This window comes from Hylobates moloch, unplaced genomic scaffold, assembly GCF_009828535.3.
Source record: "Hylobates moloch isolate HMO894 unplaced genomic scaffold, HMol_V3 SCAFFOLD_12, whole genome shotgun sequence".
In the NCBI taxonomy this organism is placed as follows: Eukaryota; Metazoa; Chordata; class Mammalia; order Primates; family Hylobatidae; genus Hylobates; species Hylobates moloch.
The window spans coordinates 102194395-102207220 of NW_026652287.1; the positions used below are offsets into that span (position 1 = coordinate 102194395).

Below are 12826 nucleotides of genomic sequence, written 5' to 3' on the forward strand. Positions count from 1 at the left end.
GAGGACTCTAGCAGCGGACTTAGAATGGTATCAGAGGGTTCTCATCCTACAACCTGACTTTGGAAGTTGGAGATAAGGGGCGTCTAGGGGTTGGGTCAGACTCCAGTTTTGGAGTCTGACTCACAGTTGGGCGGAGCCAAGGCCCCCTGAGGCTGAGCCAGAACCTCTGAGAGTGACCCTGGAGCCTCAGAGGGCAGCTGGCAGGGCTCACAGTGTGGGGTCCCGCCCTGCAGAGGCTGGGTCACGCCCTCAAGGCCTGGGCTGCTGGCTTCAAGAGGCTGGGCCAGGACGTCAAGGGGCAGAGTTCCGGGTTCCACAGCTGGGACAGTGTTGACCAGAGCCGATTCCTGGGACTTGCAGAAACGTGCGAAGGTCTCTGAAGGCCTGGCCCGGGTCTGTGGAGCGAATCCAGCTGCCCGAGCTAGCTCCCCGACCCGGGTGTTGAATCCCTGCAGCTGCTCCTGCCGCACGTCCACCAAGTACCTGCAGACGGGAAGCGCCCTGTCAGGGACCCAGATTTTGATCCCCAGCCAGGATGTTCCCCACCCTCCACCCCACTGGCTCACCTGGCTAATTCCACAATCAGGTTCCCTCCGGGGGCCACACAGGCTCCCAGCTCAGGGATGAGAAGATGGGCCATCCTGCAGAGACGACAGAGGACAGAGGACAGACGACAGGGGACAGAAGACAGGGGACAGAGGACAGACGACAGAGGACAGAGGACAGGGGACAGAGGACAGACGACAGAGGACAGGGGACAGGGGACAGGGGACAGAGGACAGACGACAGAGGACAGAGCACAGAGGACAGAGGACAGGTGACAGAGGACAGAGGACAGGGGACAGAGGACAGACGACAGAGGACAGAGGACAGGGGACGGAGGACAGAGGACAGGGGACAGAGGACAGAGGACAGAGCACAGAGGACAGAGGACAGGGGACAGAGCACAGGGGACAGAGGACAGAGGACAGAGCACAGAGGACAGGGGACAGAGGACAGAGCACAGGGGACAGGGGACAGAGGACAGGGGACAGAGGACAGAGGACAGGCTGAGACTCAGCTCCCAATCCGGAGGGATGATGGGGCTCCGGGAACCCAGACAGTGAGGGAGGAGGGGCGGCAAAACTGGAGTCTGGGTCCTGGGAAAGAAGGGAGCAGGAGGTCTGGACTCTGGGGTACCAGGGAGGAGGGGCTGGGACTGGATTCCTGGGTCTGAGGGAGGAGGGGCTGGGGGCCTGGGCTCCTGAGTCTGAAGGAGGAGGGGTTGGGGGGCCTGGACTCCTGGGTCTGAGGGAGGAGGGACCAGAGCTTGGGTTCCAGGATCTGAGGGAGGAGGGGCTGGGGCTTGAGTTCCGGGGTCTGAGGGAGGAGGGGCTGGGGGCCTGATCCTGGGTCTTTGTGAGTACAGCTGCCTCCTCGCTTACCCACAGGCCACATAGAGGAGCTGGAATCGGCCGTTGTAGCAGCTCTTGTGGTGGAGAGTCTGAGCAGAATTGAGCGGCAGGAAGTGGACAGTGAAAGATTCCGGGGTGGGGGCTGCTGGGGGAAGGGGATAGAGGGGTCACCTCTGACAGGCGGAGCCATAAGGGCGGAAAGCCAGAGAGATACACAGAGCTGGGCACAGCTGGGCAGGCATACAGGACTTGGAGATAACACTTTTTGTCCTCTTGCAGCTTTTTAAAAAATCTTTCCTCTAAGGTGGGTTCCTGGAAAATTCTGGGAAGGTCAGCCCGGCAGGCAGAGACTCACTGTACAGATCAGGCAACTGAGACTCTAGAAAGGGAAAGAGGGTGGGTGGCCAGGGCCACATGTGACATGCCCTGTCGGACAGACACTCAGGGAGGGCCAGGTTGGAGGATGGCTGGAAGGAGGCCCAGCCAGGATCTAGGGTGTGGGAGGCTGTCCAGGGGGGAGCTGGGACCCAGCACCCTGTGAGAATATTCTTGGATAGCTTAGCCCTCTGCAGATAAGATTAGAATTCTACTAGTGGAATTCAGAATTCTAAGCATGCTCTCAAAATTTAGGAAAGGGAGAGAAAGAGAGAAAAAGAGACAGAATATCAAGAAGCCGTCACTTGCCCAGGCATCCAAATCATGCCAGTCTATACTCCAGTGTGAAACACCTGGAGCCTGGAGTCCCTGGCTTACCTGGAGTCCCTGGCTTACCTGGAGTCCCTGGCTTACCTGGAGTATCTGGCTTACCTGGAGTATCTGGCTTACCTGGAGTCCCTGGCTTACCTGGAGTATCTGGCTTACCTGTTGTTATCCCTGACTTACCTGGAGTCCCTGGCTCCGGGCTTCCCTCCGTGTGCTGCTGCTCCTCCGGGTCCCCCCGGGTGGCTCTCGCGCGCCCCCAGGCGGCCACCTCGCGGAGCAGCTCCGTCACGTTGTGTTGAGTGATCTCCCCGGCCGTCTAACAGTAGAAGGGGCGTGGCCAGACGTCGGGGCCAGGATCGCGGGGCGGGGCTTAGAACGCTGGGAGTCCTCTGTCCAGGACTAGAACTCCCGCAGCTGCTTGGAGGATGTGAAGTGGGGCGGGACCTATCCCGCGGGGATGGGGCCTGTTCCCTGAATGGAGTCGTTCCCGCCAAGCGACGGGCGGGGTCTGGAGCTGGGGGCGGGGCCTGCTGTGGAGGCGGAGCCTTGCGCACCCACCCACCCCCAGCCCCACCTCCACCCCCAGTCCCAGCCTCGCCGCGTACCTTGACTGGCTGGCCGTTGCTGGTCCGCAGGAGGCTCTCGTCGTCCGCTTCGATGCCGAAGGCCACGAAGGGCCCCGTGGCGATGTCCCCCCAGTACCCGCGCGCTGCCACGCGCTCCCCACGCTGGAAAAGGAGGGAGAGAGGAGGCAGGTGAGGTCGATGTTAGGGACCCTGACTCCTAGGACTCCGAGAAGCAGCAGTGGGCCAGGACAGGCAGTGGACACGCACGTAGCTCAGGAGGCGACCGGACGCCAGGGTCCGGTTGGGCACATGATAGGCGCTGGAGTCCCTGAGTTCAAAGGCGACGCCTGTGTCCCGCCAGCGTCGGAACTCCTGGGTGTGAATGACTTGGGCCTGGGGTGCGGGGCGGAAAGAAGGGAGCCCTCAATGAACCGAGCGTGGAGGGACCCCTACACCATCCTCCCTCAGACCCAGGAGTCCAGGACCCCAGCCCCTCCTCCCTCAGACCCAGGGGTCCAGGCCCCAATCCCTCCTCCCTCAGACCCAGGAGTCCAGGCCCCCAGCCCCTCCTCCTGGGCCCCTCACCCCGCGGCTATGCAGCTTCATGCGCAGGTCCCAGTCGCTGACACCGCGCCGGGCGTCGTAGCGGGAGCCCAGGTAGTGGCGCAGCCGCGAGTCCCAGAGGCGGCTCATGGGGAAGGCCTCGGGCCCCTTCTCGCCGCCAGCCCAGAATCGAAACACAGCCTCCAGGGCATCCCGCTCGCGGAACTGCGGGGCCAGGCACGCGGTGGGAGAGGGGGAGGCAGAGAGGGATGCAGGGAGAGCGGATTCTAATTGACCCTCTCTTCCATCCCAGAACAGGGGAACGATTCCCCCGTTTCTCGGATGGAAAAACTGAGGCTCCGAAAGCAGAAGCCACCTCCTGCCCCCAGGCCAGATCCCACAGTGGGAGTCGGGGAACTGGGATTCGAACTCCCGAGCCCGCCACCTGCTCCATCAATGCACGTCCTTTGGACTGCGCGCTTCCATTCTTCCCGTGGCCACCCAATCCCAGATGGAGGCCTGGCGGCGGCACCTTGAGGGCGCGGAGGCTGAGCCAGGGCAGCTGCTCCTCCAGGCGGTCGGGCTCGGGGACCAGGTGCGCCAGCAGGTCGGCCTGGGCGCGCACGAAGGCGGCCACCGGCGGGCGCAGGAGCGCATTCCCCCACACTTCCAGGAAGGTCTCGCTCCGCTCTAGGGAGAGAGGGAGATAATTGCGGGAATGTCTGGAGGAAGGAGCCCAGAAATTAGACCTTTAATATGTTATTATGTCATAGTCATATAATGAAAACAATGAACCCCTGCAAACTCCCCACGCATCCCAAAAACCACAGGAAGAACAGGGCCGGACATGGTGGCGGGCGCCTGTAATCCCAGCTACTCGGGAGGCTGAGGCAGGAGAATCGCTTGAACCCGGAGGCGGAGGTTGCAGTGAGCGGAGATCTTGCCATTGCACTCCAGCCTGGGCAACAGAGTGAGACGCCGCCTCTAAAATAAATAAATAACCACCTAGAAGAGGGAATTAGAGTTGCAGATTCCACTCTCACCGCAGACAGAGAATATTTGGGGGAAAAGATAACAATACAACAGTAAAAAATAATACAAATTGTAAAATACGGTGTAAGCATTTACATTGTATTACGTATTATAGGTAATCTAGAGATGATTTGCGGTGTATGGGACCATATGTATAGGCTATTTGTGAGTACATCTTTTTTGTTTTGAGACAGTGTCTCACTCTGTTGCCCAGGCTGAATGCAGTTGTGCCATCATAGTTCTCTGTTACCTCGACCACCTGGGCTTAAGAGACCCTTCCCCTCCAGCTTCCCAACTAGCTGGGACTAGGCATTAGCTACCACACCCAGCTAATCCCAGCTAATATTTTCTTTCTTTCTCTTTTTTTTTTTTTTGAGAGAGAGTCTCGCTCTGTTGCCCAGACTGTACTGGAGTGCAGTGGCGCGATCTCAGCTCACTGCAAGCTCCGACTCCCGGGTTCACGCCATTCTCCTGCCTCAGCCTCCCGCGTAGCTGGGACTACAGGCGCCCGCCACCACGCCCGGCTAATTTTTTGTATTTTTAGTAGAGACAGGGCTTCACGTGTTAGCCAGGATGCTCTCGATCACCTGACCTCGTGATCCGCCCGCCTCGGCCTCCCAAAGTGCTGGGATTACAGGCGTGAGCCACCGCGCCCGGCCGGAGCTTCGCTCTTGTTGCCCAGGCTGGAGTGCAATGGCGCGATCTCGGCTCACTGTAACCTCCGCCTCCTGGGAAAATAACCAAACTTTTTAATTGTACCATTGAAATGCCAGAATCCCTCTAGGGAGGGGGAGACCAGCGGTCAGAATGCCTGGGTCCTAGCAACAGACCTTGCAGCCCCATCTTCTCCGGTTCCTCCAGGGCTAGGCTGAAGATCAGCATATGTCGGGCCACAGCTTCCAGATTATTCTCCAGCACAAAGAACTAGGAGGATGGACAGGGCAGAATAATTCTGAGACCTGTTTGCCTGGGCCCTAGGAGACCCAGGAGAGCAGGCCCTCAGCTCTCTCCTTCCACACACCCGAGTTCTGTACACCAGCGTCTTCTTCAAACACAGAAGTCTGTGTCCCCAGAGCCCTCTTCCCTTTCATTACTCAGAAGACCTGATCCTCGAGCTCTTCCCCACCATAGAACCCAGGAGTTCCAAACCCCAGCCCCTTCCTTCCCCAAGACGCATGGGTTCGCTCCCAGCTTCCGCCTCCCTCAGATCTAGGAGTCTCCAGCCTCTTCATTCCTGGACCTGAGGTTTTAGAATTTCAATCCCTTCCTCCCTCAAGGACTCGGGAATCTGGGCTCTCATCTTCATCCCAGCTCACGTTGAACCTCCTGCGAGGCCAGAGCTTCGCTCGGGACAGGGTCCGCAGCAGGTGCCGTCCATCCACAGAGCCCAGAAGCAGCACATCTAGCTCGGGGGTGCTGTGCACCGTATCGTCCTGGGAGTCTGGGTCCACAGGGGGACCTGGCAAGATGACAGCCGGCTGGGGCACCATGGTGGTTGGCAGAGCGTCCACCATAGCATCCCCTACAACAATGGACTACAAATCCCAGTAGGCGTTCCGCCCGTGGTCTAGGTTCTAAGGGGAGGTGTTTCCTCTGAGTATTCTGGGATTCGTAGTCCGCAGACAGGACCTCGGGGCCGCCCCAAGGAGCGTGCCCTCTGCCGTTGGAGCGTTGGAGAACGTTAGCGACCCCCCCCCCCCCCGCCACCGACGCTAGGACTACGAGCTCTAAAAGGCCGTCTGCTCAGGCTGGGAAGGCAGACGGTGTATCAGACCTTGCGTGCTGGGACTCACTTTCAGCCTGCAGGTCCAGCGCCGGCGACAGGCCCCACCAGGACACGGAGCCGAAGCCCCTGCCGGAGCCGGCAGGTGTGGTCATCACCCTGCGGAAAAGACATTCTTGGAATCCCACACATTGCCCGCCCCGCTCCCCTCTCACCGCCCCTCACTTCTCGCCCCTTTGCTTCCACATGATATCCTGCCCACACCTTTATCCTCCAAATATCCCGGGACGCCCCTTCCTCTCTGCTCAGTGCAGCACTGTGGACCCGCGGCACTCCACAAAAGCTGCCCAGTGTTCCCGCCCTTTTCGATCAATCAACCAATGGGAGCATGTGGGATGGGACCACAGCGAGCAACTGACCAATGAGAGTGAGCGAGGCTCGCCCTCTACAAACTTTTGGCCAATGGGAGCACTGAGAGCCAGTCTTCCCCCACACCTAGGAGAAGAGGGCGATTGGACGCGGTTGTCATGACGACGGCGCTGGCGGGGGAAGGGGCGGGGCCGGAACAGGTTGGGGCGGAGTCAGGGTCGGTCCAAATTTCTGGAATGGGGGAGGCCTGGGCTGATTAAAATTGAGAGTGAACGGAGCTTAACATTATTTCTGTTTTTTGTTTTTTTTTTTTATTTTCTCCATCTGCCTTTGCTCGTACGTAGCTGAATTTTGATCAATTCAAATAAAGTGAAGTGTCTAGACTTTAGACGGCAGGCTTCTGAGCCCGCTCCCGGCCCCAGCACAACGTGGGCTCCACTACACAGGACAGCCCACAGGTGGGAGACTGATGTGCAGGTCATTAAAAATTCAGGGATTTGTGAGCTGGTTATTGTCACACGAAGCAATAATTTAAACTTACAGCTAGATTCTTTTGTAGTTTCTAAGCGGGATGATTGGTTGTTCACGCGCATGTGTGAGATGTGCCTCCCTCAAACGTTGTTACGACATCGGCACATTACCCTTCTGACATGAACAAAAAAAATTACAGGTAAATTCTGTAATCGTACAGTTAAATGAACTGCATTAAAATAAGGGTAAGTCGGCCGGCCGCGGTGGCCACGCCTGTAATCCCAACACTTTGGGAGGTCAAAGTGGGCAGATAACTTGAGGTCAGGAGTTGGAGACCAGTCTGGCCAACATGGTGAAACCGCGCCTCGACCTTAAAAAATACAAATATTAACCGGGCGTGGTGGCACGCACCTGTAATCCCAGCTACTCCGGAGGCGGAGGCAGGAGAGTCTGTTGAACCTGGGAGGCAGAGGTTGCAGTGAGCCGAGATCGCGCCTCTGAACTCCAGCCTGGGTGACAGAGCAAGACTCTGTCTCAAAAAAAAAAAAAAAAAAAAAAGGCAAAGTCTGAATGAGGCGCATCTCTAGATCACCCCAACACCCAGCACTGGGCTCAGCGCCCAAGGGGACTTGGCTCTCTGCCTCCTCTCCTTGCCCAGACACATGAGCTTAGACCAGTCACCCTTTCTGAGCCTCAGTCTCCTGCTCTGTGAAATGGGAATGTAGCGTGCAGCTGGCAGAGGTGCAGCGGATCTGCCTCCTGAGGGCAGATCTGGGCACTGGGAAGACAATACCTACTGGGGAAACGAAGGCTGAGACCTCAGCCGTTCCTGCAGAATCAGGCTGGCTAACCAGCCCCTTCCAGGCCAGCTCTAAGCCCGCAAGAGCCCCAGATCCTGGCTTTCTCTCTGGAGAATTAATGCCTTTCGTCCCTATTTCTCCCACTCTCCCAACATATTCTCAGCAAAGGAGCCAGAGTGACTTTTTTTTCTTTTTCTTTTTTTTTTTTTTTTGAGACGGAGTCTTGCTGTGACACCCAGGCTGGAGTGCAGTGGCGCGATCTCGGCTCATTGAAACCTCCGCCTCCCGGGTTCAAGCGATTCTCCTGTCCCAGCCTCCCAAGTAGCTGGGACTACAGGCATGCGCCACCACGTCCGCTAATTTTTGTATTTGCATTTTTATTTTATTTTGTATATATATATATATATGGAGAGAGAGAGAGAGAGAGAGAGAGAGAGAGATGGAGTTTCACTCTTGTTGCCCAGGCTGGAGTGCAATGGCATGAACTCGGCTCACTGCAACCTCTGCTTCCTGGGTTCAAGCCATTCTTCTGCCTCAGCCTCCCGAGTAGCTGGGATTACAGGCATGCGCCAGGACGCCAGGCTAATTTCGTATTTTTAGTAGAGACGGGGTTTCTTCGTGTTGGTCAGGCTGGTCTCCAACTCACGACCTCAGGTGATCTGCCAGCCTCGGTCTCTCAAAGTGTTGGGATTACAGGCGTGAGCCACCGAGCCCGGCGATTTTATTTTATTTATTATTATTTTTTTTTTTAGAGACGGAGTCTTGCTCTGTCGCCCAGGCTGGAGTGCAGTGGCACGATCTTGGCTCACTGCAACCTCTGCCTCCCGGGTTCTAGCAATTCTCCTGCCTCAGCCTCCCGAGTAGCTGGGATTACAGGCGGACGCTGCCACGCCCAGCTAATTTTTTGTATTTTAGTAGAGACGCGGTTTCACCATGTTGCCCAGGCTGGTCTTAAATTCCTGAGCTCAGGCAATCCACCTGTCTTGGCCTCCCAAAGTGCTAGGATTACAGGCGTGAGCCACCGTGCCCAGCTCCAGCGATTTTTTTGTATTTTTAGTAGAGACGGGGTTTCACCATGTTAGCCAGGCTGGTCTCGAACTCCTGACTTCAAGAGCTCCACCGGCCTCAGCCTCCCAAAGTGCTGGAATTGCAGGCGTGAGCCACTGCACCTGGCCCAGAGTGATCTTAAACATAAATCAAATAATGTCTCCCACCTCTTCAAATCCTCCAGTGCTTCCCGCTGCACCTGGACACATTCCCAGCTCCTTAGCTTGGCTCCCTATGCCCTGTGCAATCTGCAGTCATCCACCCCTGAAGCCACATCAGCCTCCTGGCTCCTTGGAGAACACACCAAGCCGTTTGAACCCCAGGGCCTTTGCAACTTGGGGTTCTTTTGCCTTAAATTATCTTCCCCCTCATCTTTGTTTTCTATATATTTATTTTTGAGACAAAGTCTTGCTCTGTTATCCAGGCTTGAGTTCAGTGGTGTGATCATAGCTCACTGCAGCTTCAACCTCTCAGGCTCAAGCAGTCCTCCCACCTCAGTCCTCTGAGTAGCTGGGACCACAGGCAAGTGCCGCCATGCCCGGATAGATAGATAGATATTTATTTATTTATTTATTTATTTATTTATTTATTTATTTTGAGACGGAGTCTCGCTCTGTCGCCCAGGCTGGAGTGCAGTGGCGCAATCTCGGCTCACTGCAAGCTCCGCCTCCCGGGTTCACGCCATTCTCCTGCCTCAGCCTCTCCGAGTAGCTGGGACTACAGGCGCCCACCACCACGCCCGGCTAATTTTTTAGTATTTTTAGTAGAGACGGGGTCTCACCGTGGTCTCGATCTCCTGACCTCGTGATCTGCCCGCCTCGGCCTCCCAAAGTGCTAGGATTACAAGCGTGAGCCACCGCGCCCGGCCTATTTATTTATTTATGTAGAGAAAGGGTCTCACTAGTTGCCCAGGCTGTTATTTATTTATTTATTTGAGATGGAGTTTCACTCTTGTTGCCCAGCTTGGAGTGCAATGGCACGATGTCGGCTCACTGCAACCTCCACCTGCCGGGTTCAAGCAATTCTCCTGCCTCAGCCTCCTGAGTAGCTGGGACTACAGGCTTGTGGCACCATGCCCGGCTGATTTTGTATTTTTAGTAGAGACAGGGTTTCTCCGTGTTGGTCAGGCTGGTCTCAAACTCCCGACCTCAAGTGATCCGCCCGCCTTGGCCTCACAAAATTCTGGGATTACAGGCGTGAGCCACAGCACCCAGCTGTATTTATTTATTTATTTATTTATTTATTTATTTATTTATTTATTTATTTATTTATTTATTTATTTATTTATTTATTTAAGACAGGGACTTGCTCTGTTGCCTAGGCTGCAGTACTCCAGCCTGAAACTCCCGGGCTCAATCGATTCTCCCACCTCTGCTTCCCAAGTAGCTAGAACTACAGCCACGTGCCACCATATCTAGCTAACTTTACAAATTTTAAAAATAGAGAGGTTATCCAGGCTGGTCTCAAACCCTGGACCCCAAGTGATCCTCCTGCCTCCCAAAGTGCTGGGATTACAGGCCTGAGCCACTATGACTAGCCTGTTTTCTTTTTCTTTTATTTCCTTTTATTTTTCTTTTCCCTTCTTTCTTTTTCTTTTTTCTTTCTTTTTTTTTTTCCTTTTGACAAGATCTCCTTCTGTGGAGCAGGCTGGAATGCAGTGGCATAATCACAACTCACAGCAGCCTCTAAATCTTAGGCTCAAACAATCCTCCCGCCTCAGCCTCCCAGGTAGCGGGGTCTACAGATATGCATCACCATGCCCAGCTAATGTTTTTCTATTTTTTTTTTTTTTTTTTGTGAGACGGAGTCTCGCTCTTTCACCCAGGCTGGAGTGCGGTGGCGCGATCTCCGCTCACTGCAAGCTCCGCCTCCCGGGTTCACGCCATTCTCCTGCCTCAGCCTCTCCGAGTAGCTGGGACTACAGGCGCCCGCCACCACGCCCGGCTAATTTTTTGTATTTTTAGTAGAGACGGGGTTTCACCATGGTCTCGATCTCCTGACCTCGTGATCCGCCCGCCTCGGCCTCCCAAAGTGCTGGGATTACAAGCGTGAGCCACCGCGCCCAGCCATGTTTTTCTATTTTTTGTAGAGACAGGGTCTCACTATGTTGCCCAGGCTGGTCTGGAACTGCTGGGCTCAAGCAATCCTCCTGCCTTGGCCTCCCAAAGTGCTGGGATTAAGGCATAAGCCATCGTGCTTGGCCTTGTTTTCTTTTTAAATTAGTGTAAAACACACATACTATTAAGTTAATTGGGAATGACATTTAGTACACTCACAATGCTGTGCAACCATCACCACTGTCTAGTTCCAGAACTTTCTCATCACTCCAAAAGAAAACCCGTACCCCATTTATCTCCTCATTTCTCTCTCCTCAGTGCCTGGCAACCACGAATCTACTTTCTGTCTCTGTGAATTTGTCAGTTCAGGAGATTTCTTTTGGATGGAATCCTGCACTATGCAGCCTTCTGTGTCCAGCTTTCTTCACTTGGCATAATATTTTCAGGACTCATCTATGCTGAAGCATGAATCAATGCTTTCTTCTGTTTTTATGGCCAAATAATATTCCACAGTTTTTCTCCCTAACCTTTGCAAGCTTCATTCTTTCTTGTCATTCAAGTCATGGCCCAGACCGCACCTCCTCAAGAAGGCTGCCCCAGACCACCCTCCCTAAGTTATCTCAGCCTTTTCACGTTTTGGTCCCAGTGTGGACTGCCATTTGTAATGGTTTTATTCTTCTGTCACTCTGCTTTCTTGTTGAGACAGAGACCCAAGGACCCCATTGTCATCATCTAAATCAATCCCAGGATTTAGAGACAGGCTTTCTGGCTGTGTGATTCTGAGCATTTCACAGGAATTCTCTCTCTCTTTTGTTTTGTTTTGTTGTAGATGGAGTTTTGCTCTTGTTGTCCAGGCTGGAGTGCAATGGCACAATCTCGACTCACTGCAACCCCCACCTCCTGGGTTCAAGCGAGTCTCCTGCCTCAGCCTCCCTAGTAGCTGGGGTTATAGGTGCCCGACACAACACCCAGCTAATTTTTGTATTTTTAGTAGAGACAGGGTTTCAGCACGTTGGCCCGGCTGGTCTTGAATTCCTGACCATAGGTGATCTGCCCACTTCAGCCTCCCAAAGTTCTGGGATTACAGGCGTGAGCCACCACGCCCAGCCCAAATTTTCTAAAGCATAGTTTGGACTCATTTGTCAACTGGGAATAATGATCATGTTTATTTCATGAGTTTGCCGTGAGGATTATTATTGGCAGTAATAGTAGTAACATAAAGAGCTGTCTTCATAAAGACATGCCCTACACCAACACACACTCACACACACACACACACACACACACACACACACACACACACACGAAAAGTTACTGAATTCTTTTGGAGAAAAATTAAAAATCTCATCGATATTATAGTCTGTGTAGCTGTTCTATTTTCACTTTCCCCATTGGCTACCAGGAAGCTTAGGAGCAAGTTTGTTTGCTGCCTCCTTTTTTGGTACGTGGGGGTAATTTTTGCCTCATTCTCCACTTAATCTGCTGCTCAGAGAGTTCTCTGGCCAAATCTTATAGGTCTTTGTTCACCACCCAAAATTCTGTATGGGATGAGATAAGGTAGAAGCCAATGGAACTATCATCTTTGCTAGAAACAGAGTAGGAGGCAGCATTCGCTGAAAGAACAATGAGGTCGGATGCGGCGGCTCATGTCTACAGTCCCAGCTACTCAGACAAGAGGATCGCAGGAGTTTGAAACCAGCCTGGGCAATATAGCAAGATCCCATCTCTAAAAAAAAAATTAGCCAGGCATGGTTGCATGTGCCTGTGGTCCCAGCTACTCAGGAGTCTGAGGCAGGAGGATCCCTTGAGCCCAGGAGGTTGAGGCTGCAGTGAGCTGTGATTGCCCCACTGCACTCCAGCCAGGGTACACAGAGAAACCCTGTCAAAAAAAGAAGAAAGAAGAGGCTGAGGCAGGAGAATCGCTTGAACCCGGGAGGCAGGGGTTGTGGTGAGCCGAGATTGCACCACTGCACTCCAGTCTGGGCAACAAGAGCCAAACTCCGTCTCAAAATTAAAAAAAAGAAGAAGAAGAAAAGAAAAGAAAGAGAAAAGAAAAGAAGAAGGGCTGGGAGCGATGGCTTATGCCTGTAATCCCAGCACATTGGGAGGCCAAGGCGGGCGT

At 54.2% G+C, this 12826-nt stretch overlaps 1 protein-coding gene and 1 non-coding gene across 7 annotated transcripts; one reads left to right on the top strand and one right to left on the bottom strand.

The window, feature by feature from the left end:
* Positions 1-66: 66 nt before the first annotated feature.
* On the bottom strand, positions 67-6115 carry DNAAF3 (dynein axonemal assembly factor 3). Of its 6 annotated transcripts, none has more exons than XM_058425943.1 (11): positions 6031-6115; positions 5554-5696; positions 5068-5161; positions 3738-3895; positions 3248-3430; positions 2930-3055; positions 2702-2824; positions 2277-2412; positions 1425-1536; positions 567-641; positions 67-483 (listed from the first exon to the last, which is right to left on the bottom strand). In XM_058425943.1, exons 1-11 carry the CDS (start codon positions 6113-6115, stop codon positions 96-98), a joined length of 1623 nt encoding a protein of 540 aa, XP_058281926.1. In that variant the 3' UTR covers positions 67-95. The 6 variants fall into 6 exon arrangements, with proteins under 6 accessions (XP_058281926.1, XP_032027072.1, XP_058281928.1 ...); XM_032171181.2 differs by having other exon boundaries at positions 1425-1539; XM_058425945.1 differs by lacking the exon at positions 6031-6115 and having other exon boundaries at positions 1425-1539; positions 5478-5623.
* Positions 6116-6876: 761 nt separating this feature from the next.
* LOC116479804 (small nucleolar RNA U13) lies at positions 6877-6980 on the top strand. The gene has a single exon (XR_004251109.1). It is a non-coding gene; the product is annotated as a small nucleolar RNA U13 (small nucleolar RNA).
* The last annotated feature ends 5846 nt before the right edge of the window (positions 6981-12826 follow it).

Coding starts and splice junctions, on each gene's coding strand:
- DNAAF3 (XM_032171181.2), bottom strand. CDS start 6,115: ATGACCACACCTGCCGGCTCCGGCAGGGGCTTCGGCTCCGTGTCCTGG. Junction 2,825..2,929: donor CCGGTCGCCTCCTGAGCTAC/GTGCGTGTCCAC, acceptor CTCCTTTTCCAG/CGTGGGGAGCGCGTGGCAGC. Junction 484..566: donor CTGATTGTGGAATTAGCCAG/GTGAGCCAGTGG, acceptor TCCCGTCTGCAG/GTACTTGGTGGACGTGCGGC.